The sequence below is a fragment of the Zalophus californianus genome, chromosome 3 (genome assembly GCF_009762305.2).
Source record: "Zalophus californianus isolate mZalCal1 chromosome 3, mZalCal1.pri.v2, whole genome shotgun sequence".
In the NCBI taxonomy this organism is placed as follows: Eukaryota; Metazoa; Chordata; class Mammalia; order Carnivora; family Otariidae; genus Zalophus; species Zalophus californianus.
In genome coordinates, this window is record NC_045597.1 from 101,717,017 (window position 1) to 101,743,577 (window position 26,561).

Sequence of the window (26,561 nt, forward strand, 5' to 3'; positions counted from 1 at the left end):
AACATTTTAATAGACCATTTGAAAGTGCCATTTTAAAATGTTATGACGTCTTAAAACAGAAGCTAGAATTCTAGGCCTTTAAATTCACTTTCCCAGCACTTGTATTATAGGTGAGTTCCTTTATCGGGAACTTTTAACTACTAAAATGACTGCCAGATTATATTAGTTTACTTTCATTTAGTTAATCCTAAAGTCCAGATTAAGTATATCTGATATAAAAAAAAAAGTGTATCTGATTTTTTTTAAAGTATATCTGAGTTTATTAATGACAAGTTTTATCTTAGATGTTGGCTTTAAGGGAGTGAGATACTAACGTAACCATTCAATAATAAAAAATGTGTGATTATTCAGAGATTGTTCTTGTAATTTCTGTTAACTTTACAAATTCAGAATTAATTTTGGTGAATAGGGTATTGTTCGAAAAAAGAAATCTGTGTTTTCAAAAAATCATCTGGTGACCTTTTTAAATGGGATATAAATAAAGGTGCTTTTCAGTCTGAGTTTAGAGTTTAGCAACATGTCCTTACATGAATATTTATGTATGCTGTATTGTTTATCACCTTACACTCAGTTGTCATAATTTAAGAAATTTGATAATGGTAGAAATTTTTCATACTCTTTATTCCCAGAGTAATTACAGTAGGGGAATGATTTGTTGAAGTTAAAAGAGAAGGCCCTCTATTTCCCCATGGGTGTATGATACATTCTTTTGGTATTTTATATCTAAAATGTTTTAACCTAGACATTTGAGGGTTTGCTTTGATTTTATTTTGTCTTTTTGAAGAGAGGAAGTTCTAAAAAAATAACACACTGACTTACTCATCATCAAGGAATTACCACATGAAATATCTTAGAGTGAGTTGATGCATCTTTTCTTTACAGGCAGGTTTGAATTTGATGTTCTTGAGTTGGTGCTTCCTATCTTAGTATGTCTTGAAGCACCAGTGCCTACGTGAAGTTTTATATTACAGGCTGGAGGGTTTGTTGTTTTCAGTTAAGTTCTACCTCCTTTCATGTTATTGTTGTCTTTTTAGGGGGGGTTTTTGTTGTTTTTTTTACCTTGTTTACATATTCTGTATTAGAAGTAATTCAATTTAGATTGGTTGTAGAAAATAGGATTTGTCTGTTGCCCTCAAATTATTTCCTTTGTGTTTCCAAACTACTCTGATTCTTCTGTAATGATTTAATGGTCCCATAGTCTAATAGTGTTTATCTTAAGCATTTTAATGTTATTATTTTTACCTGGCAGGCTTACCTTCAACAGACTCAAGAACTGGTTTTACTTGAAACCATAATGCTACAAACCCTAGGTATGTACTTATGTCAGATATTATTTTTGTGTTCTGTTCTTCAGTGCGGTGTCCTAAAGATGGAATAATTTTATCATTGAACAAAGTTTCATTTTAAAACAATGTTTGGGGCCAGAATAGTATTACCTGGTTATAAGGAAACCATTTTTTAAAAAATTTCATTTACCATTAATTGAATGGTAAACATAGTTTTCATTGTGAAAGACTGCATATGATTGTAATGTGTACAAATATTCTGACTTATAGTCAGTATTTAATAAATTTATCACAGTTTTAATGTGACACAGTGTAGTTTATTTAAACGATCGTCTTTTTCTAAAAGTTACATTGTCTGCAAGTTTTTTGCAATTTAAGTGATCTCTAAAGATTATTTATTCAAATCTTTCACTTTATTGTTGAGGAAATTGAGACCTAACAAGGTCTGTCTTGTGTGAAGTCATATATTACTTCTGGAAGAATTTAGCAGTGTATGATGGGAATAACATGGGCTTTATGGAGCTCTTGGTTTAAAATCCATATGCCTTTGACTTGCTTTTTAAGCTTGGGCAAAGTTGTTTTACCTTTCATATCTCCATTCTATATATGCGAGGTGGAGAAATAATGTCTGCCTTAACATTGTGAATTTGAAGATGAGAGAGAGTATATAAAAAACATGTACCACATAGTGTGTGTGTCATAAGTAGCCATTATTCATTATGGTAGTTATTTATTTATTACTCCATTCCCAAACATTGAAAAGAAGTGAAGAAGTGTGATAATCATAGCCTCCCATCATGACAGACTTTTTTTTTTTTAAGAAAAGTAGCTTGTTTGTAATAGATATAACTTGATGTTTTTATAATATAAAAAGATATAAAAATAAAAGTGAGAATCTTATTATCTCCAAATCCAATGATTTAGCATGTTAGTGCCTTATTATATGACATTATATAAATATGAAATTTACAAAGATTTGTGTAATAAAGGTTAAAAGGAAAATTACGTTATTTTAAGGGGAATGTTAGAATTTATAAGATACATTTCTGTGGCTTTGATTAAAGTATGATTTGCAGTTTTAATTACAGTAGATACAGATCACACAGCAGTTTTAGAAATCTAGATTACCTGTTTGTCAGGATGTTATTCGTTTACTGCTTCTGAAGACACTAGATGTGACCTCCACTTTTTAAAAAAAGGAAAAACCATGCCCTGCCTAAGGCTTGTTTAGACATTGAAAGCTCTTTCAGCATTTTATCTTTGGTTTTAGAAACAGTGATTTAAAGAATTTTGAGCCTACAAGGTTCACTTGTCTTAATTAACTTTATTATCAGTGAAATGTAATTATAAGCTAACTGGTTGAAACCCTCTCATCTAAGGCATACTAAGAAAATAAGAGGACTATAAATCATTTAAAAGGTCTTTTTTATCCCACTATGGCCGAGGGATTATATTTATGAAAAATACTCTTTTTACATCTTCAGAAAGAGTTGTAATACATTTAAAAATATGTTACATAGTTGAATTCTTTGCTTAATAGTTACATTTTCCATAATTTTAATTTGTGTTTAACCTGAGGGTAATCTCAAACTAATCATAATTCAGAATTTTTAATAAATATCACTCCAATCTACGAATAGCTTTGTTAACCAGTTTTCATTAAGTGGAACATTGTTTTTGAGAAGAAATTATTTCTCGTCATTGAAGATATAATGAGCATGTCAGTGATAGAAAATAACTTTGTCTTTGGATCTTTTTAATAATGAACGATGTATTATACACATTTATGGTTGTGCTGACACATGGCATTTCTCAAGCAAGTATTGTAGTGTGGTAAGTGATTGGGAAAAAAGTGCTTTTCATTTCAGGTTTTGAGATCACCATTGAACATCCACACACAGATGTGGTGAAATGTACCCAGTTAGTAAGAGGTAAGTGATCTTTGAAACTTCTAAATTAAGTATTAATGCTTTTTATTGTCTGTAATTGATTTGAATGAGTTTTATCAAAATGGGGAGATGTCGTTTTGAAGCAACATCTTTTGGTGTCGTACATCTACCTATTCATCTACTTCTGTGTGTGGTTCTACCTGGTGAATTAGTTTCCTTTAAACTTACAGGAGAATCACCTTTCACTAAAAAATTGGAGGGCTTCCAAATATTAAGACTCTCTCCACCTCCCCATTAGGCTAAGACAGTCCCATTTCATTTAATATTTAAGAAGTTGGCCATTGACACATACACACTAAATTTCTGGTCTATCTCAAGCTTTCGTTGACTTCTAGAAAAATGATTACAATTTAAGAATTTGGAGGCCATCCTCAGATCTTTCAGATAAAAATTGTCTTAGCAGGTTTGCCATTTTGGAAATATTTTCCCCATGTTCATTTGAACAAAATTGGCTTAATACATTTTTCAGAGTTCTTTAGCATTATTGAAAATAATTTCTTGTTTGTGTGTTTTGGGGAAATACATAGTATGCTACAGACAGCAAGCAATGTGCCTATTAAACCTTTTGAAACAGGAGTAGGAACTTTTTGTATTATTTGCTTTACTGCTTATAAAGCATGTGGTATACATTTTTCTACTCTTGTTAATGAATCCTATGTATCTGTTCTTGTATCCCTAGATATATTCTTTACACAGTTGCATGTTGTTACACTACTTCTTACTTCTACTTTCCTGTTTCCCATTTGAAGTGTTAATGTACTAAGAGCAACCACTTGGAACTTTCATTATGCCTTTTTCTGTTACTTTTTGAAAATGAAATTTTGCAGTTTCATTCTTTTACCCCCAGATTCTTTTCTTTAGGTTTATTCTAAACAAAATGGGTAAGACTTTTAAAGGCTCTGCTTTGTTTTTTAGTGTTTACCTGAATATTCTTATATTTTATTCCTTCTAAATTTAATTCATATACCTGGTAGCATTTTATTATGTTAATGGCTACATTTAAAACAAACCTGTTACCACAGTCTCATTGTTAAGACATGGACTTCTGAAAGTCCCATTTATATTTTTTTAATTCTAATAGCTAGTACATGTTATGACTTGTAGAACATACTTAATTATGGTTCCTGTACTTCATGGTTATTGGAATATAATTTAGAGCACATTTTCATCCCAGAATTACAGTGTAGTATAGAATTATATTAGATAACTAGTGTATATGTTTGAATTAAGAAAAAAAAGTTTTAGAGTAGTTTTCCTAAAAACTTGAAAGAATAAGCTGTTTTGTCAGAATAATGGGGAGCCATGTAACTGCTTTAAACTAAGCCTAATGAAAAAAGATATTTATATAGGTTAAAACATATATATATGTACTTAGTAGGAGATGAAACTTGATTTTCAGCTTAGTATCATTGTGAAATTTGAGTCCTCTTTAAAAATCCATAATCAGAGTTCAGTAGCTTTTGTACGTGTTCCCCTATATCTAAAGCTAGAGACATCAAGTCCATTCATTTGCGAAGTTGAATAGTAAGTTTTTAAAAATTCACAAAAACTACAAATTTGATGTTTTATCCAAAGCAGAATATTTAAATCTAATTTATTTGCTGTTGTTAACACTTAAAATGTGACCAATTCTTAAATTTTAGTACAAATCTTACATATGTTTAACTTCCATTTTGTCTGACTAACATTTCAGGTAACTATAGTTTACATTTCACTCCATTTAAAAACATTCTTTCATGTTTGGTGTCTGTTTTTCTTTGCTCTGTTAAAATTTTCAGCTAATGAACATTTTTCCTGCATTCTTCCTCTGTTGCACACTGTTAATAGGTTATTGAATTTAGATATATTCTGAGGTAAAAACTGCTATGGCAATTTAAAATTATTTTTACTTCCTTCTCTACATATTTTGATTCTTTGGGGGGCAGGGGGGTGGTAAATGGTTTGGTTTCTTTAAAGTTCTTCGCGCGACCCCCCCCCGCCCCCCCTGACATGAGAAAGTTGATATTATGCTACTTTGCTGCAGAATTGGCTAATGTCATTTTACAGGGACCTTTCATTTCTGTGATTTCTCCTTCCCTCCCCACCAGGAAAGAATGCCATACATAAGTCACACTGCCTCCAAGACATCTGATGCTTTGACACTCTTCCTTAGCACAACTCTGCTAAGCCCAAATCCCTTTTGTATACCTTATGTTGGTGATCCACATGGGGCAGCAGGGATTACAGGTGCCATGAAAAACATAGAGGGCAAATTTGAGGCCTGTTAGAGAGGGGTGAGTTGAGGTGAACTGATCCTAGGTGAGCAGAGGGGAAAGGTACATCGATGATTATGAATGTAATTGGGGGAAAAGGGAAATTATAGCAAAAGAATCTCTCTTGGGAAGAATAAGAAATCAGATAAAGTGAGCGGGGGACTGTTTTCAATTACAATGTCTTAAAAGCTAGTTGGTAAAAATTGCTTTTCCTTTGGGGACCAGTGTTGAAGCATCCTGATTCCCCGGAGTACTTATATCTTTTAAAGTTGACCATTGGATTCTGTAAGAAAAATATATGCAGTGGAGTTTTCTATATCTATGCCCTTAGGATGTGTCTAGGTTGTTTATTCCTTGTTGATGCTTAGTAGCATGAAAAACTGAGCAGTTTGTGCTCTCTTGAGTTTGGGGGGGTGGGGGTTTTGTTTTCTTTTCTTTGGATGGAAGTACTTAAGCCAACTTAAATATGATGACTGAGGATTAAGTCTGGCAGGCAACTCTTTGTATTTTGTATTAGACTTCAAAATCTTTTCTTCTTCTTCTTCTTCTTTTTTTTTTTTAAATCCAGGAGAATGCTTTATTGCAACTTTTAGCTGACTAGATGCTTAACTTAGTAACAAGTTTAGCCCTTGTAACTGGCTAGCTAAAAGCAAATCGGCTTGTTTCTCAGATCTTTGGGGGATAGCAAGAAACATTTGAGTGAATGTTGTTGAAGATTTTCAGTAGTATAGAAAATGATGGCGCTCTTGTGATATTTGTAAGTAGTAAGTAAAATTTACTTTTTGTGTACAAAACTTTGAAGTTTTTGTTGTGTTGAGAACTTTTTGATGGTAGCACATTAAAGCTGATAGTATTGTCTTCGTTTTTTTTTTCTTTTCTTACAGCAAGCAAGGATTTGGCACAGACATCCTATTTCATGGCTACCAACAGGTTGTTATCCTGACCCTCTTTGTTGCACTGTTGTAGCACACTATAGCTTCCTTTAATGCAGGGCCCCCTCAATGTGTCTCTTACCCTTGTTGCAACAGGAGACTGGACCATCTACTGTGGTGGTACCTTCCTGTCTGCTTTGCGGTGTATTGTACAAGGGACTTTTGGCACAGAGGGGTTAAATGCACATTGTGAAGTGTAGTGGTGCTTTCTGATGACATATTCTCGATTTGTGAGTGCATAAGTCTAAAATTGGTAGCCTGAATAGCAGCTAAAGATTACAAAGAGCTAAACTTAACGTAGAAATTCGAGCAACTTGGTAAGTATAAAGCTATTTCTAGTTTACAATTATAGTTAAATGACAATTTTTTTAAATTTCACATTGATCCAGTTTTAACTTTAAAATAATCATAAAAGTTTTTTTTAATAAAATTTATATAACTTGGGTTTTTTTTCCAGATAATACCCACTAGTTGTAAATCAGAAGTAGCCACGTCCTGTCAGTGCCTAGATTTGACTAAGTACAATTTTTACTTTAAAAAAACTTACTTCCTTTTCAGTTTACATAAAGAAAAAAGTGTTGTGGGTTTGCTCTTGATAAACTTTTCATCAATTCTGAACTGAACTGGAAGAATAATTTTTTAAAGCCTTTAATATCTAATAGATAATTCTGTTCTGGGTTGGTTATATTAATGCCTTAAATTTGTTTTTTAAATGGGTCATTCGGGAGGAGGGGACCAAACTAGCATTGTGTGGTCCTTAATTTCTTGTGACACTGTTAAGTTTTATGTAAAGCTTTGGATTGGCAAATACCAATATATTTTCTTAGGTATATGTTGTTGGGATTTAATCTCTATCCCTAGGAATTTTGAAAAACAAAGTACTAAATATAAAACTTTCATTAGAAAAAGCTAGCTGTAACATGTTACATGCCCAGTTTGGGGCATATAGTAGAAGGAGAAAGGTAGCATTTTTCTAGTACTTAGCAGCATTGGGCCTTGAAGCTGTTCACCAAAAGGTAAGTTTTCTCTGTGGCTTTGCTGAAAAGAAGACAGAGGTTTACATAGATAAGTGTTATATTCTCTGAGAATTATGTTTGTTAACCCACATCAAATGGTAGAATTCCTGATTCTATAATGTGATGTTGAAATTACTTTGTCAATTTTACAGTCTTCTGCTTTTTCTTTACTTTTTTGCCATGACATTACAAAAGAAACAAAAATACTACAAAAAAATTAAAATGTTATATGCTGATTATTGGAAATATAGTGTCTTCTCCTTTTATGAAGAAGTAAAAATACTTCAAAATTTAGAAATAGTAATATATTAGTAGTCTTAATAAAATAATAGTATAATGATCTGGGGAGTCAGAATGTAGAGAATACTCATAATCTATGTAGGTTTTTTAGTATTAGAATTTTATAACTATAGTGCTAGTTTTTAATTTAATAAGGTTTTGTACTGTAGACTTAAAAAAGAAAATCTTTATGTTTTTGCTCTAATCTTATTGGTAAATATTTTTCTTTGTTTTACATATTTGAATTACTATGGTTCTTCGTTTTCAAACCTGCTCTACAACAGTCTCCACCTTACCACCTTCTGTCTTCAGTACAAACCAACAGTGATAGCATGTGTGTGTATTCATTTGGCTTGCAAATGGTCCAATTGGGAGATTCCTGTGTCAACTGATGGAAAACATTGGTGGGAATATGTGGATCCTACAGTTACTCTAGAATTACTAGATGGTAAGTAGAGAAAAATAAATCCTTTTCTACATTGAAAACATTTTTTTGTATGGAAAAAGTCTGCCTACTTTTTGTATAGGTTTGAAAAAAAGCGAATCCCTGTGACTCATACTTAAGTGAACAGTTACCAGTTCTGGCCGCTCCAACATTTCCCCCTCCCTCTGCAGTTATTTTGATATTAAACCCAAATATCTCTTCAGCTATTAATATTTCAGTTTGTGTTTCAAGAGATAAGAGACTCCTTAAAAACGTAACTACAATTTCATATTAACAATTTGGTAATAGATTTTTAAAAAGTATAATCACATGGTCAGGTGAATGTGATGAAAATAAGGATTCATTAGCCTAAAAGAAAAAAAACAAAAAAAAAGAAAGAAAAAACCTTGAAAATGTTTTAACCACCAATGAATATCTAAAACCTTCAGGACTTCTCAAAAAATATATATATGATTTGTAATGCTATATATAGGTTGGTATTCGGTTATAACTTACTATAGAACATGTGAAGCAGTGAGCTAAAGGTATTTCAGGGTAACATTCCTTGCTCTGTAGTTCCACTGATAGTGACGTGTGTCGATATTGCCTTGCATTACTAAATATGAATTGACAAAGAAAATCGGGGTACAAAATCTATAAATCATGAACCTGTAATTGGGTGTCCTGATAAGAAATTTCTCTGGTAAGAGAAAAGAGAGGCTGACCAGAGGTAGGAGAGATTCTTGGGGATTAAGACATTTTAACCAAGTATTGTAGATTTCAGAAAGGAAATAGATTACATTTCTTACCGAAGATATGCCTAAATTGGTATGTTAGGTTTTCAGTTTATTCTTTTTGTGGGCTTTCCCTAACTTCTGTTGCAAAATTGAAGCTAATGGGAAAATAGGATTTATATCTGTTGCTACTGAGGACATCTGTTACATAGAGACCCCTTTGGGTTTTGAATGTGATCTTCCAATAAAATCTCAACATGTTTCTATAACCTAGATGTTCATTTTCTGTGAAGGGCCAAAAGTAACTCTTTTAGGGTTTATGGGCCCTTCTGTCTATGCCAACTACACAACTCTGCCACTGGGGCTGCAAAGCAGCCCTGGGCAATCTGTAAATGAATGGGTGTGGCTGTGTTCATTTACAAACACATGGTACCGATCATAATTGTAATATTGCCTACCTTTCTGGTAAAATATGCTTCCTTTTTAGATTTTTTGATTTGGGGTTGGTTGGTTTGTTTCCCTGAAAAATTTCTCGCAGAGTATATATTTCATGCCACATGATTATGCTCTTTTCCTTACGTCGCCAGAGGGGTTTTTTTGTTTTGTTTTGTTTTGTTTTTAAATTTTAACAAGAGAGAAGGGAGGGGCCCCTGGGTGGCTTAGTCAGTTAAGCGGCTGCCTTCGGCTCAGGTCACGATCTCAGGGTCCTGGGATTGAGCCCCAGGTCAGGCTCTCTGCTCAGCGGGGAATCTGCTTCTCTCTCTCACTCTCCTTCTGTGTTCTCCCCACCCTCCCTCAAATTAAAATCTTTTTAAAAAAATGAGAGAAGGAAATCTTAAATAAGTTGAAATGGCATCTTCTAAAAGTGGGGGCTTTTTTCATCTACGACTTGAAAATTAGTTTATCGATGCCACCATCTTACTTCAGCAGTTAACAGATAAGATAAAGTTTATATACATGATCCTAAAACAAAAGTTCACAAAAAGCAAGTAATCTGCCTCTTAACACTGCTCTTAAGTTATAGTTAAAGTTGGGTTTTTTGACACAGCAAGGGCCACCTAAATAATCTCTCTGCTTTCATTCTGAAAAGGCTCAAGTCTGTTACTCATTTGGAGAGCCACTGAGTAGGAATCTGGGACATTTAAGACATTGACAATTTCACCATTTCATATAGCAGTCTTTCTCTGTCTTTTAATCACAAAAAAAAAGAAAAGTAACAGTTTAAGATATTAAGATATATCTCAATTTTAGCCTGGTGTTTAAGCATCAGTGTTCACTAAAATAATTCATTTAAATACTTGGAAAAACACCATTGGCTTGGACTTGGCCTACCTGTAACATTTGTTGCTTGGCAGAGTTTTTATTTTCTGATTAATAACAAACCCTCATGTGTTTTTTGCATTTTGAATTTTTTTCTGTATAGTAGCTTTGAAGGGAAAAGCTCTATTTTAAGCATCATCTGTGATTTTTGTGCACATAACTAATAGATTAGCAGTGATTATTTGACAGATTCTTAAGTGTCCAAGTAGAAAAAGGTGGGGGTTTTTTCAGATTAGGAAGAATGGTAGTCCAGGCATTAGATTGTTTTCATTCAAATTGGATCAAAAAGTTCATGAATCTTGAGCAGGTTTAAGTTGTCACAGCTTATGAACATATAAGTGCCGAGGTTTTGCATATTTTTTGCTTCAAGAAAAATTTCGTATTGTCTGAATTTTCAGTATCAGTCTTGGCATATTTGCCTAGAATCATTTATAGAGAAGCTTACTGTGTATGCTAAAAAATAATAAATGAATCTGTAGTCTCTGCTGAATTGGCATTATTGATATTACATTTTGTAATTCATTTGGTATGAATATTTGTCTTGAGTGGTCAATAGCTTTATTAATGGCACTATTTTGGGGTTAGGAAAGTAGAATTCATCACTGCACTGCCTTGGAAAAGTGAGTCATCTCACTGTAATCCCAAATTTAAGAAAAAAGTGAGGTAAAAATATATGACCAGGGTGGTTTTACTAATATGTTAATAGTAATAATTACTAGGAATCTTGAGTATAGATGGAGGAATTTTTTTCATTTAACACTGAAATAATTTTAAACTTAAACTACGGAATAGTACAGTTTCTATATACCCTTTACCTGGTTTCTCTAATGTTAACATCTTATATACATGATTATCAAAACCAAGAGATTAACATTATTACAATATTATTACCTAACTATAGGTTTTATCTGATGTCCTCAGTTTTTCTCTTCTAGGATCCTGTGTTCCATTTGCTTGAAATGCTCCTTAAATTTCTTCTAAATTATATCAGTTTTTCTGTCATTCATTTTCTTTTGTGACCTTGACACTTTGAAAAATAACAGTCGGGGGCGCCAAGGTGGCTCAGTCGGTTAAGCGTCTGTCTTCGGCTCAGGTCATGATCCCAGGATTCTGGGATCAAGCCCCATATCAGGCTCCCTGCTCAGTGGAGAGTCTGCTTCTCCCTCTCCCTCTGCCACTCCCCCTGCTTGTGCACACACGTGCTCTCTTCTCTTTCAAATAAATAAAATCTTAAAAAAAAAAATAATAATGGTCAGTTATAGTATAGAATGTTCCTCAATTGGGGTTTAATGTTTTTCAATATTAGATTGAAATTATGTATTTTTGGCAAGAATACCACAGAAATGGGAAATGGGTTGTACTTTACCCTGTGCATCTTATCAAGGACTACATCATATATCAAGGGTTGTTTGTTTTGTTTTGTTTTTCTCAAAGGGTATACCTTATTACTGGTAATAATAACTCTGATCACTTGGTTAAGGTGATATCTGCTGAGTTTCTCCATTGTAAAGTTACTGGTCTTCTCTTTGTAATTAAATATCTTGAGGAAGGTATTTTAGGATTACACACAGATACCTTCTTTTTCCTCAAACTTTTGTCCATTAATTTTAAAGAATCTATTGATAGATCTTGCCTGCAATAATTGTTACTATGATGTTTGCCTAATGAAGACTTTCTATTTGGGGGGAATTTCAATGCTACAAAATTTTCCAGAGATCCTGAGTAAGCATGAGTGTGGGGGGAGAGTGATTTTTTTTTTTTTTTTTTAAGAATTCATCTTTGAAAAGAGCAGTTCAGATCTGTGTCTACTTCTATATTTGCTGAAGGTTGAATAGAAGGGTGACAGTGAAGTAGATGAACTCGTGAGGCCCCTTTTTAAATATTGCCCACTTGAGAGAAATATAAATCCTAAAGACACCTTCTAAGTTTTAAATTTAAATTTTATTTTTAGAGCTAACACATGAGTTTCTACAAATATTGGAGAAAACACCTAGTAGGTTGAAGAGGATTCGAAACTGGAGGGTAAGAGAATTGGCAGGGTTTAATAGAATATCAGTTTGTCGCTTATCTAACAATTACATAGCTAACCAGTTTGAATTTTTTGGTTAAATATCCTTATTTCCAGTATTCCTAGATAATTACAGTGTATTGTAAGCTGCATACACTCATAGATTATTCAACTGCTGTGTCCAGTGGACTTTGTTAAGTACTTTATAAATTGTGTGTTTAATTCTCACGATGATTATAATGGAAATATTCTCCTTATTTTACAAATGGGCAAATTAAAGCCTAGACAAGTTAAATTACTTTCAAATGCTGGGCTAGGATTTAACCTGTATCTAACTCTGAAACCAGTGGTTTCCACTTTTTATAGCCTTCTTTTGGGCCTCTAAATAAGACATTTATTTACTGGCAACATAAAGCCTTAAACCCCAGGTGATTTTATTTGCATATATTTAATATGGGTTTTTATAAAGCAAGGAAATTTGTATTAAATTCCTTTGCTGTCATTGCTTCTTTTGTGTTTTATTTAAATAGGCTAATCAGGCGGCTAAGAAACCAAAAGTAGATGGACAAGTTTCAGAAACACCACTTCTTGGTTCATCTTTGGTCCAGAATTCCATTTTAGTAGATAGTGTTACTGGTGTGCCTACAAACCCAAGTTTTCAGAAACCATCTACATCGGCATTCCCTGCACCAGTACCTCTAAATTCAGGAAATATTTCTGTTCAAGACAGCCATACATCTGATAATTTGTCAATGCTGGCAACAGGAATGCCAAGTACCTCCTATGGTTTGTCATCACACCAAGAATGGCCTCAACATCAAGAATCAGCAAGGACAGAACAGATGTATTCACAGAAACAAGAGACATCTTTGTCTGGTACCCAGTACAACATCAACTTCCAGCAGGGACCTTCTATATCACTCCATTCAGGATTACATCACAGACCGGACAAAATTTCCGATCATCCATCCATGAAGCAAGAATATGCTCATAAAGCAGGGAGCAGTAAACACCACGGGCCAATTTCTGCTACTCCTGGAGTAATTCCTCAGAAAATGTCTTTAGATAAATATAGAGAAAAGCGTAAGCTAGAAACCCTTGATCTGGATGTAAGAGATCATTATGTAGCTGCCCAAGTAGAACAGCAACACAAACACGTGCAGTCACAGCCAGCCAGCAGCAGTTCTGTCACTTCTCCCATTAAAATGAAAATTCCCATCACAAATACAGAAAAACCTGAAAAATACATGGCGGAAAAGAAGGAAAAGAGCGGATCACTGAAATTACGGATTCCAATACCACCCACTGATAAGAGTGCTAGTAAAGAAGAACTGAAAATGAAAATCAAAGTGTCTTCCTCAGAAAGACACAGCTCTTCCGATGAGGGCAGTGGGAAGAGCAAGCATTCGAGCCCACATATTAGCAGAGACCATAAGGAGAAGCACAAGGACCACCCCTCAAACCGCCACCACCCTAGCAGTCACAAGCATTCCCATTCACATAGTGGCGGCAGCAGTGGTGGCAGTAAACACAGTGCTGATGGAATACCACCCACTGTTCTGAGGAGTCCCGTCGGCCTGAGCAGTGATGGCATTTCCTCTAGTTCCAGCTCTTCAAGGAAGAAGCTGCATGTCAATGATGCATCTCACAACCACCACTCCAAAATGAGCAAAAGTTCCAAAAGTTCAGGTAGTTCATCTAGTTCTTCCTCCTCTGTTAAGCAGTATATATCCTCTCACAACTCTGTTTTTAACCATCCCTTACCCCCTCCTCCCCCTGTCACATACCAGGTGGGCTACGGACATCTCAGCACCCTCGTGAAACTGGACAAGAAGCCAGTGGAGACCCACGGTCCTGATGTCAATCACGAGTACAGTGCAAACAGCCAGCATATGGACTACAAAGACACATTCGACATGCTGGACTCGCTGTTAAGTGCCCAAGGGATGAACATGTGATCATTTGGTTAGGTCCATTTTTCCTTTACTTTTCTAATTTAAAAATGGTTAGAATGGAAAACTTTCTCCTGATCTAGCAGTGGTAACACCTGCTCTTGCTGCCACTGTATCAATATTTGTAAGTGCTGCTTTATTCTTCATTCTGAAAAGAAGAGATGATAGTAAACAAGTCTTTATCTCCACATATGATAGTGTTAAAAATACTGTAAAAGCATGGAAGGTGCAAAACTCAGTATTTCCACAATTGCAGCTAAGAACATTAGGATGAATGGCTGGCTGCTTCTAGGAATATAAGATGCCTCAAGCATTCATTATTTATAATTTGAATACTGTAGCTGTTTTTGTTGTTGTTGTTGCTTGGCTTTTGAATGAGTGTAAATTGGTTTCTTTTGTGTATTTATACTTGTATGTATGATTTGCATGTTTCAATGATAAAGGGATAAAACAGTGTACTGACAACTGTTTACAAGAAAGTGGAGAAAAATGTACATACATTTTTGTATGTTTAGATATTACCATAAATACTCAGGATTGGAGCTGCTTGTAAGTATAACGATATAACTTTATTTTATCTTGTCAGAGTCCATCACTAATCTAAAACAAAGGTGGCACTTTTTCATGTTAACCTTAAACTCTAGGCCTTACTGGAAGCCACTGAAGGGGGACACTTCACTACCAGATGGGTATGCAGTGCCACAGATGGTCATGTATTTACACTGTGAGGCGCTGAACTTTTGCCTTCAGAGCTTCTGACCAGGTTGGCTGCTGAAATAGCCCCTAATTTTCTGAAGGCTTGAAGAGGAAAAAATAAAGTTTACATACTCTTGATGTGAAGTGCATTTGAAATGTTTGTCGGCTTGTTGCAGTACAATAAACACAGAGCTGTTAATAATGGTTATGTAGATTACTGTGATTTGAAAACTTAATCCACAAAACTTATATAGTGAAGAACTAGTAAGTTTTTTTCCTAAATAAAGAACTTTAACACTACATATTTTAACAGTAAACAGGGATTGCTTTTCCTTTAGTGTTCAGAATGACACCATATTCTTAAACATACTCCTCCCATGAAGTGTGTTTGTGTGTGATGCCATATTTCTTTTTCAGGTAAATGCAGTCTTCCTTATAGAAACGAAATTACCTGTTGCTCTCTCAGTTGTTTTATATTCTAACAATAAATAAAAAGAAAAGATCACTGACTGTGCATTGTACCTGTATTTATAGCTTATGGTTGTTATCAGGAAGCTCTGTGAGAAAAAAGGGTTAGCCTCCAGGTAAACAAGCTAGTGGAGGTTTTACATTTGTTTGCACATCTCAGTATATTCCTGTTGAGGTCAAGTTTGCACAGTCATCTAACTTCTGAACAAACAGTAGACTTTAACTTGTTTAAAATCTGTCTTAAACACCAGTAATGTGGCTCCGGTTTATCATCTAATCTTGAATTTATTCTGTGGTAAATCTTTGAGCTGTTGAGTGTCTTTAGATGGGGTGAATTTTCAACTTTTCGTTGAACTGAAAACTGTCTTAATTTTTTCTTCTATGTATATGAATTATTTTTGTTACAAAGCCACTGATATGTGCACAATTGTAATTTTACTCAAGTATGTTGCAGTTGTAAATATTAGAGCATTTAATCTCGTGCTCTACCTTTATTTAGCGATTACCTAATTTGCCAGTAGCTTTATAATTTTTTTAAGATAATTGTTCATTATTTTGTCAATGTTATTTGAATTTAGGATACTAGGAGCCTCTTTCTAGGGACTTTGCCTAGCTAGCATGTCCTAACATTTGTTCTTTGTCTTGCATAACTTTAGTATCTTTGTCATTACATGTAACTTTGTTGCTCTGTATGGCATATTATTGTATCCATAAACATGGTAATTTTGATACAGTTATACTTTTACAGTGGTACATAATCCGAGGACTAGTATAGAATTAAACTGAGTGCAAGATGAGGGCGGGGAAGGGTTTTGTTCTTGGTAATTTAGATGTGAAACCTCTAAGGAGCTATCATGTGAAACGACATAGGGTGGTCGTGCTACTGTATAATGGGGGATGATAATACCAGGAATTTTAATAAGATTTTGTAAAGAATATCCAAAAAAGTAGTGAACTTATTTTCAGTATGACATAGAAAACAATGTGAATATTTAAGGTCTGTGACTACACTTAAACTTCACTAAGAATTTGCAGAATTGTTTTGAGATGTGGGAATAAAGGTAATTTTGTTGAATCTTTATTGGTGCTAATGATGGACAGTTTAAAAGGTAGCTAGTATATATTGTTATGGGTCAGTACTTATTAGTACTTCCAAAATTGAATTTGAAATGCTATGTATTCACTTTTCACTCTGTAAATGTAATTCTTTACAATGACTTTATTTATTAAAGGGCAGCCAGTTGTAATTTGTACAGGATTGTGTGAGCTATTCAAACTCTTTAACCTCTGAAGAGGATTATAGGTTCTAAAACCACCATGGGGATGAATATGAAAATCCTTTTAAGTTTCATTTCCATTAAATGAAAACCCCTATTACTCATACTACCATTAATTTGCTTTCCCCATCTCATTTGCATAAAATAGTTCATCAGCCTGGTCCCAATAGGCTCAACCAAAGAAAAAGACTCCAATGAATGGACATTATTATTGAGTCTTCTTGTAAGTAGCCATAAATAAACCAAAATATTATCATCAAATTTAGGTATGAAATTCCACATGTGCAAAGTACTGTTAAGGTGATTTACATTTTTGATGAGATTTTTTTTAATATTTGAAATATTAAAAAGCATTATCTTTAAACATCCTTTAAAAGAGTGATTCATTTTTCAGTTGTCTTTTCCCTAGATCATAGTTTTACCTTTATGCAGAAGCACATTGCTTAGTAAGGCTTAACTTCTACCTCTTTAAGTAGTTTTCCAGTATTGAGCTGTGCCCCCTAAATATATGCCTTAGCTACTTTAAAATATGTTTTCAGAACCAAAAAGCAGAGTGTTTTTTCACTGAAACATTCTTGGAAGGCCTGCTGTACCAAACTTTAGCGGTATCCTTTAGCGGTAAGACCTTGCAAAATGTCCCAATTCCCTTTTGTTGTTGAACCTGAAGTTTGTTTCTTAGGTTTGTCTTTGAAAGCAGTTACGGATGCATGTTGATCTTCCTCTGTGTGTGCAGGTGCATTGTGGTTAGAGTTGTTGAGTCCAGATTTCTACCATGATATATCCGTGGTTTCATGTGGAATATCATGAGAGGTGCTTGCATGACTTTGTACCAACAGATTATAATTAGGTAGAATACCTTTCTTTTTTTCTTTGGTCTGTCTTCCTTGACCTAAAGAAATGACTGGTCTTCTTCAGAGAACCAAATTTTAAATGTTTTTGTTAGTTACCAATTGCCTTTCCTAGCATTTTAAGCACATTTTTTGGTTATATTTGAGAATTTAAATTGCTGGGTTTTATTCCATAACCAACCTTAGAAATAAACCAGTGCATACTTATGCATGACTTGTGTACTGTAGAAGTATCTTGGGTCGATTAGATGTTAGGGTATTTTGCATTTACTGTGGAAATAAGTAAGGAGGATTTGTTGTTTTTTTTTTTTTAACATGGTAGTAGCTCTGAAGGAAGACAGTTATATTCTCAAATATCTCACCATTATTTTATCTAAACAGTAAGCAATTGTTTCTTTAGCTACTTCTGTGCTTAAATTGCTAGGTGACTTTTAAGATCTCTGCTGAGAAAAATTTGAGAGCTCTTGTGAAGAATCTTTGATTTAGCAATCTTTTGCTCAAGAGGCTTTCTTGGGAGGCAGTAGGGTTAACTAACTGCATTTACCCAGATGAAGGATCAGTGAATCCCACACCCAGGAAACGCGTTAACTGAGCTCACAGAATGATACTTGCTAATCTTGTGTGCCCGTGTATTTATGGTAGGCTGATTTAGATGGGGATCTTTGCATTGGAAAACAGCACATTCTGTCTCTGCCCTCCTAGGGTACCAAGTTATGATACCAATGTATTAATTTGAGAATTCACAATTCCTCTAATATCTGAAATTTGATTGCTGTAAGCCAAATTAGAAGTGCACTTATTTTGTAAGGGAAGTTTGCCTTTATAGTAGAGATGATCTTGCCAGTGGGTCTGGAATGCCCAGTGTTTTAGGTCTGATTGGCCATGCATCCATTTTTTATTCTACAGTGTCGATTTGGGCACAGCGAACTTTTGCTTCTGTGACTCCTCTTTTTCTGTTCTTTATAATTTACTAGTATCTATTTTCGGCTGACAGGTTCTTTAGAATAGGTCGATAAGCAAGATACATTGAAGGTTGTTGTATGGCTAGGAGTAATTCTGTTTTCATAAAGGTGAGTTCACCCATTCACTGTGATCCTTTAACCCCAAAGGAAATTCTGAGAGCTAATTCCCTTATTTCCAACTTTTGGGAGGAAACCTCGCTTAAAACCTGTTTAGTAGTTGGTTTGATTTGCCTATTGTTAAGTAATGAATACATTCTTTCTTTTAAGGTGTATTTTTCAAGCAGCTTCACTTGGTTTGAAAAACTTCACCTGTACTCGTTTGTTGTCTGCAATGATTGGGATTTTGTTTTCTGAATATGCTCAAAACCCCCAAGGACTGTTGAATAGGATGTTTGCTGATAGAAAATCCAAAACAGGAATGTGTGTGTGTGGCATGAATTTAATTAGTTACAGAATTTTAGGACAGTATCTATTACAAGGAATTATTAATAAAATTTGTTTATTGAAAATGTAAATCCAAGGCTCTAACATGTCTTGTTAATGTGAATCAGAAATAACTTTCAGTCCCTGGGAAATAAGGTCTTAATGTAAGTTTCTCTTTATCTGAGTAACTTAATAAGTCTTCAAGGAGTGTGGCCTTTGAGTTCATTAAGATTGTCTGTATTCTAGTCTCAGACACACCACTTGGTAGCTGATGTCCTCGCGGTGAATTATTGACTTTGCCTTGATTTCCTTACCTACAAAATCTACCTATTCGTAGGGTTGTGAGGTTTAAGGTTTGGGCGATCAGGGAAGGCTAAATAGATGGCATTGAGGAGATTCTTGATAGAGGTATATTTTAGCTATTGGAATGATGAAATCCAGTCCAGGTGCATTAAAGTTGGGTGTGTATTAAACTGCATGCTTACTGTTTCCAGAATTTAAGTTGTTCATTCTAATTCATACTTCGGGATTTTCTTGGTTAAACTGTTGAATCACCTCCCCAAAAAGAGAGAGGAATTGCAGTCATTTGGAAGGGGCGTTATCCATGAAAAAATACTTAATCATAAACTGCTTTATTATTGCTGCTCTCTCCAACCCCTTGCCTTCCCCACCGATTTACCCGCACCTTCTCCTTTAAAGAAAATTGAAGCCATGCAGTGGCTTTAATAAAACTAGGATAGAAAAGTTACTTTCTCTAAAATGCATCTTAAGCCTAAATGTAAAATAAATGTTTTGAAATCAATTGAAAGAGAGTTGTCTTAATCTTCTGTTGATAACACCAGTAAGGGCTTGTTGTATTAGCATATGATAAATTGCATGAGTTTTATTTCGGAACATAACAAAGTCTGTCAATTCCACCTTACTGAAGTTAGTAATTCCGTTTTGTAATACATCCTACTCCATTGTTTCTTCCCTCTTTTTTTGCCCTGCTGTTCTCAATATAATGAAAACAGTTGTACGTTTTTGTTTGAGCTCTGCTGTATGAACTGCCTTCTTCGCCCTCCCCAGTACCACCCTCCAAAGCAGTGAAGAGCCTCACGGATGAAAGGGTTCTTCTTTTATTGCCATGAAATTAAGAGCTTTTAGACCTTACAAGTGTCAGGGCATATACCCCAGGTCAGTCTTAGGTTTGAGTTTTGTTTTAGCCTTTCAAGTTATAATCCATAAGAGCAATTACTCTACGGATGAATCCAGCCCTAGTTTTGCACAAGTGTGAGAAGTGATGTCAGTAGGACAAAGTACTTGAGCTTTTCCTCAGAATTGTTTGCCATTCCAGTTGTGCACTCTGTTAATTGTAGTGATCACCAGTGAACATACAGACTGCCTCCATTGGGTACTTTAATGTTGACAGAATCTCCTGGGAAGCTTTTTTAAAATGCAGGTTTCTACCTTACATACCTTTAAGCTGAATTAATACTTGCAAGTGCAGCACGGATGAGGAATAAAGATGACCTGGTAGGTGATGGAGTCTTTTGACTGCTCATTGAGCAGATGAAGTGGTTTGTATCCAGTGTAGAAGGCCTCAGACTGCTGTAGCGGTTGTGCTGGAGGAAGTGGATGATGGAGTCCTGTATACCCCAGTCCCATACTCCAGAGCTTGCTCTTTTCCACTCTGGCAGCTCTCCTCACTCCGCCACTGAGAAATGTCTCCTGTGCAAGGACTAAGGTAGGTTCAAGTTAGGGAAGTGCTGTAGAGTTGGAACTACTCTGGGGAGTTAGATTTCCTTTGGTGGAGTAGACAGGAAGATTCAGTACATAATGAAGTGTACTTGGGAATATAATTAAAAACAAGCATTGTGAGTGGTGAAAAGGGCTGTGGCTGAGTGAAAAAGGTGAAGCTTTTCACACCATTAAAGTAACCAAAGTCATTAACTGGACTGGTGGAATTTGTTAATCAGCATCACAGTGGGGTTTTGTTTGGGTAAAACTTAACGATGTAACTGTATTTGTAAACCACACATCTGAGAGGCAGTGGGCTGTAAAGTCACACAAATGACTGAGTGACTGTCCTGACTTCCACCTACCGGTAGATGGCCTTGAGAAAGTCACTTAGCTCTCAACCCTAGCATTCTTTAACAAAATGAGATATCCAACCCAAACAACAGAATTAAATGAGGTGCTTTTTTATATTAAGAGTTCAGGAAATACTAGTCCTTCCAGTGACCACTTAACTGTACTCCCTATCTCCTCTCAGACCCTCCTCCTCCCAAAGGAAGTTAAAAAGGGAGCAAACATCTGGGCAATAATAAAAGAATTCCAGCCTGTTATGTCTTAAACACAAGGAATGACAAAACAACAGAAAATTCTTAGGACCAAGGGTCACCTATTGAAAACAAAATTTTGAAGGTTCTGTTCCAAAGTTGTGTTCAGTATTCTATGAAGAGGGTTAGGGTTGTCACCAACTTCATGTGTCCATTGCTATGATACACATGTACAGAATATGCTTTGCTCCCTAGCCTTTCCCATATGTAGTCTATTTGCTCCTAAATCAGATAAAACCATCCAGAATTTAAAGAATGCTTAAGATCCCAACTAAAATTTTTTAAAAACCACTTTAACAAAATACTTCATTTTGTCAGGTTATGCTGATATACAGGTAAATGAGGGACGTATGTCTTAAATTATCAAATATGAGAAAACTGTACAAATTACAGACAAGGTATACCCAGAAAGACGTATCTAAACATGTTGGCCAAAGTAAAATCTTTTATCTCAGCTTGACCGCATTTCAGTTGCTTCTCAAAAACTTCTGAAGAACCAGCTTGATCTTGACAAAGCCTGACAACTGGTGTTAGAATACACCTGAAGTTAGTTTGTAATTGTGCCACTTTGAAATGATAGCAGCCAGTAAAAAGATTCTATAGAAATAGCTCAAAACAATAGGTGTCAATGAAATTTAGTAGATGAGTGGAATCACAGCAGTAGAAACCTTAATCAACAATGCTTCTTCCACCAACTTAAAACAAGGCCTTGTAATAATTCTGACAACTTGTCCACTTTTTCTGGTGAGGTTTATCAATGTTCTAGAAGTGAAGAGTGACCTCAGGGGGTACCTGGGTGACTCAGTCGGTTGGGCGTCTGACTCTCGATTTAGGCTCAGGTTATGATCTCAGGATCCTGGTGTCGGGCTTTGCACTCAGCCGGGAGTCCGCTTGAGGATTCTTTCTCTCCCTCTGCCCCTCCCCCTGCTTGCTCAATTGCTCTTTCTCTCAAATAAATAAATCCTTAAAAAAAAAGTGACCTCACTGGGGATGTCCTTCATTCCAGCGAAATGAGCCCTGAAAAAATTTGTATGCTGACCCACTCCCCTTGATCAGATCTAGCTTTTGTCCTACTAGCAAGCTTAGGTTTAGCTAGTTATAGATGTGCCATGACCTAATGCACCCGGCAGATAGGTGAAGTCTTCAAGTCATACTATCAGTTACAGGGAAAGCAGCCTGAGGTGTGCGAAGCCACCTCGAACAGTACAGCTTCCTGTAGGTGGGAACTCGGGACCCTCTGGTAATGAGACGCCAAGGCCCTTAGCTCTTCCTGTTAACTTTGAGGCTCCTGTAGTCTGCAAAGTTAAGATTGCTGCCAAAGTGAACAGAATCTAGCATCTCTCTAGTTTTTAATTTCTCACCTTTAGTTTCCTTTCCAAGAAATAAATGTCTGTATACACCAAGCCAAAACAATTTTCTTTTGTTTTTACAATTTAAGTTGACATTAAAATTGATAGACCAAAACTAAAAGGTAGAATCCTACAAAGGAATAGAGACTGTAATTCCTGGACAGTCCAAAGGTGTAAACACTGGAATAGGTTTTTTGTTGTTACTGTTGAAGAAAATGTTCTCATATACATGTGTAACCATGCCTGAAGCTTGAGGACGCTAATACATAGCAAACTTTTTAGTTAGCGACAGTGCGGGATCTGGTTAAATTGGGTTGAGCTGACTCAATAGTAGGAAAATAAGGTCCCTTAACCATCATTCCCACAATGAAGCAATCACAGAGTGCCTATAAAGGAGAGAAAAGTGGATGTACATTCAGTGACTTCTCATCAAGAAGGAGTGCTTCAGGAGCTGGGCGGCAGAAGGTCGCTCATGCTGGTCCCTAAGAAGGGAAAAACAATTTAGAAACAGCACCCCATTAGTGCCTCCCAACTGGATCTACTTGACTCAAAATGCCAACTTTAAAAATGGAAGTACAGGGGCGCCTGGGTGGCTCAGTCGGTTAAGCGTCTGCCTTCGGCTCAGGTCATGATCCCAGGGTCCTGGGATCAAGCCCCACATCGGGCTCCCTGCTCAGCGGGGAGCCTGCTTCTCCCTCTGCCTCTGCCTGCCTGCCTGCCTACTTGTGCTCTCTCTCTCTCTCTGTCAAATAAATAAATAAAATCTTAAAAAAAAAAAAATGGAAGTACAGGGGCACCTGGGGCCGTTCAGTCGGTTAAGCGACCGACTTGATTTCGGCTCAGGTCATGATTTTGGTCCTGGGATCAAGCCCTGCATCAGACTTGGCACTTAGTGGGAAGTCTGCTTAAGGATTCTCTTTCCCTCTCCCTCTGCCCCTCCCCCACCCCCGCTTATGTGCGTGCACTCTCTCTAAAATAAATAAATCTTTAAAAAATTTTAAAAATGGTTGTACAATCTTGGCCAAACAGATTTGAGTCCACACTTTAAGCCTTTAGCCGTGTGAGCTTAGGTCAGTGACCTAAACTCTTCTCATCAGTAAAATGGGGATAACAATAACACTTAACTCCCTGAGAGAAATAATGTATATACAAGTTTTGAACAGTGTCTGGCACATAGTGATAGTTCAAAAAGTAGTCAATATTATTAAAAACTAGGCCCTACTTTCCCATTGTACTTTTGCTCAGTTTGGGGTGTGATTTATACACAGTAAAACCCACACTTGTAGATGTACAATTTAATGCACTTTTAACTAGCATTAAGTTTACTTTTAAAATTTAGAGGCACTGGAATTCAGAACTGAAAAGCCTTTAAGGGGGCACCTGGGTAGCTGGCTCAGTTGGTTAAGCATCCGACTCTTGATTTTGGCTCAGGTTATGTTCTCAGGGTCTGTTCCAGCCCTGTGTTGGGCTCTGTGCTGAGTGAGGAGTCTGGTTGAGATTCTCTCTCTCCCTCTGCCCCTTCCCCCACTCTTTCTCCACCTCTCTCTCTTTCTCTTTCTCAAAATAAATAAAATCTAAGATCTTTTTTTAAAAAAGCCTTTAAGAAGGGGTGCCTGGGTGGTTCATTTGGTTAAGTGACCGCTTTCAGCTCAGGTCATGATCTCGGGATCAGGGGACCGAGCCCCACGTTGGGCCCTGCGCTCAGCAGGGAACCTGCTTCTCCCTTGTCCTCTGCCCCTCCCCCCCACTTGTGCACTCACTCTCTCTCTCAAATAAAATCTTATAAAAAATAAAAGATGTAGACAATTTAAATGTGTTTTGGTGATTAATTGAAATAATCCCATTTGGGGCACTTGTGGGTGAGCATAAAGTAATGGGAGACAGTTATACACTTAGTACTATTTTGGTTTAGGTTATTTTTCCTCAAATTAAAATTTTGCCAATGAACAGTGAACAACGAAGCCGTGAACCAGTCAACAGTTATCTGCAATGACCTATTCCAAAGACATTATTTTGCCTAAGTTGGCTATCTTTTGATAATTTGGGTGGCAGGGAGTGGAGGCAGTGGGGGGGTGGGGAGAGGTGCAGGGGGTAACTACCAGGATAGCCCAGATGAAAATGGACATAAAGATAAAGTGACCATAAATTATTTGGAAATAAAACCTCCCCTTTTGGAAGTCCTTTCTCCTGTCTTCAAAATACGCAGAAATCTCTCCTCTCCAAAAATCCTTTCCTTAACATAGCCAAACCCAGTGACTTTTTTTTTTTTTTCAACATTCATTATCCCAAAACCTTACCCTTTGGTCCATTCACCTCTATAGAAATTGCCCTCGTAAAATTAACCACGATCCTCTCGTTACCAAGTGTAATGAGTTCACCCTCCTTGTCATCTGTACAATAGCATTTGAAGCATTCACTACCCCCTCCTTTCCAAACGATCTCTGCATAGGCTGGGAGGAAACTTTTCTTGGTTCTTCCGCCGTGGGACAGTTCCCCTCCCTCCCTTTCTTCAGCCACGTGCTAGATTTGATGCTGTGTCTGTCGTTACTTCTCCCCTGAGCATTTTCAATAACGTTTTCCTCAGCCCTCTTAAGTTGTTCATGACTCTAGCTACCGACCTTCGGATTTCTAAAGATGGACCTCCAATCTCATTTGCTTTCCTGAGCTCCAATCCCACAGCTTCGAAAATGTCCTTAAGTGGTGGGCTCTCTTCAATTCCCTCCCCTGCTCCTCTTTCACAACTTTCTATTATTTCTTAGATTATCCATACTCAAAACCATGCAGTCCCGTCATGCCCCGTCACCACGTCCTGATTCACCTTCCTCTGGAGCCCTTCTCTTTATAGCCCCACTGCTTCCACCGCCATCCAAGTCCAAGCTCTGGATTCCTGCTTGGACTTCTAGTCTCAAGCAGCCTCCGTGTGAAGTCCTTCGATGCACTGCCATCCGACTTGCTTCCCCAAAGGCCAGTTTCTTTACGGCATGATCTGCCCCAAATTCTTTACAGTCCCCTGCTCTTCGCTGCCTATTGCAACAAAGCTAACTGCCTTGGCTTGACCTCCCAGAACTTTACTTTCGTTTTGTTTTAAGATTTTATTTATTTATTTGACAGAGAGAGCACAAGCAGGGGGAGCCACAGGCAGAGGGAGAAGCAGGCTCCCCACTGAGCAGGGAGCCCGACGTGGGGCTCGATCCCGGGACCCTGGGATCATGACCTGAGCCGAAGGCAGATGCTTAACCCACTGAGCCACCCAGGCGCCCCTTCCCAGATTTTCAACCTGCCCATAGGAGTACCCCATCACACATCCTATTGCTCGCCAAAGTTCATTTCTGATCTATTCAGTCCTTGTTCTGGTCAACACCTAGTCCTCTGTACTTCTGAATCTTTAGCAGTGCCTCCGCCCCACTTTATTTCTGACTATTCACACCTCCAAGGAATATCGTCATAAGGCAAGATTCTAGAGTCCTAGGGTCTTTGCCATAGAATTTCAAGAGGTAACTTTATGCTTGTAATGACGCTAATTAGGTAAGATGTATTAGTATTCTCCCAAACATTTAATAACTATGGAGCCCTAATTACGTGCCCCATACTCTGCTAAGCAATTTACATTAACTCTCACAACAACCCTATTAATTTATCATTAGTGGTATGAGTTGTGTGTTGCTTAGTTCATGAAGCAATGTTTCAAAAGGAGAGCCATAAAAAAGATTTCACCCTTTCTCTTTAAAGCTGTGTGTGTGTGTGTGTGTGTGTGTGTGTGTGTGTGTGTGTGTATGAATGATGACAACTCGAAAGAAAAATGAAAATAGCATGTAGTTTCTGTGGATCAATAATAGATAATTGTTCATTTCAGACCAGAGCAACTATAGTAGTCTTAAGAGCTAAGACCAATTCCAAAACTAGTACTGGTTCCTGTGATATTTCTAACACCTTTATGTCTCTTGTGTGAGGTTTTTTGTGGGGAACAAGGGGCAGCTCTGTGCCTGGGGCTCTGCCCACAAAATCCACACTGGAACACCTATGGTGTCTACATCTGGGGATGCTCACAACTGGAGTATGGAGTAT

The 26,561-nt window shown here is 36.5% G+C and overlaps 2 protein-coding genes across 9 annotated transcripts in view; one reads left to right on the forward strand and one right to left on the reverse strand.

Moving 5' to 3' along the window:
* Nucleotides 1–19,541, forward strand: part of CCNT2 (cyclin T2) — a 40,791-nt gene extending 21,250 nt beyond the window's left edge. The window contains exons 5-11 of one of the 8 annotated variants that reach the window (XM_027588885.2): nt 1,250–1,310; nt 3,155–3,217; nt 6,372–6,417; nt 7,999–8,162; nt 12,144–12,214; nt 12,731–13,889; nt 13,991–19,534. In XM_027588885.2, coding sequence (XP_027444686.1) covers nt 1,250–1,310; nt 3,155–3,217; nt 6,372–6,417; nt 7,999–8,162; nt 12,144–12,214; nt 12,731–13,889; nt 13,991–14,058 — 1,632 coding nt within the window. In that variant the 3' untranslated portion in view covers nt 14,059–19,534. The other 7 variants (XM_027588886.2, XM_027588884.2, XM_027588881.2 and 4 more) reach the window with 7 other exon arrangements.
* Nucleotides 19,542–19,784: 243 nt separating this feature from the next.
* MAP3K19 (mitogen-activated protein kinase kinase kinase 19) overlaps nt 19,785–26,561 on the reverse strand; it is a 62,290-nt gene continuing 55,513 nt past the window's right edge. The window contains exon 14 of the mRNA XM_027588880.2: nt 19,785–22,978. Coding sequence (XP_027444681.2) covers nt 22,912–22,978 — 67 coding nt within the window. The 3' untranslated portion in view covers nt 19,785–22,911. The remainder of the gene's footprint in view (nt 22,979–26,561) is intronic.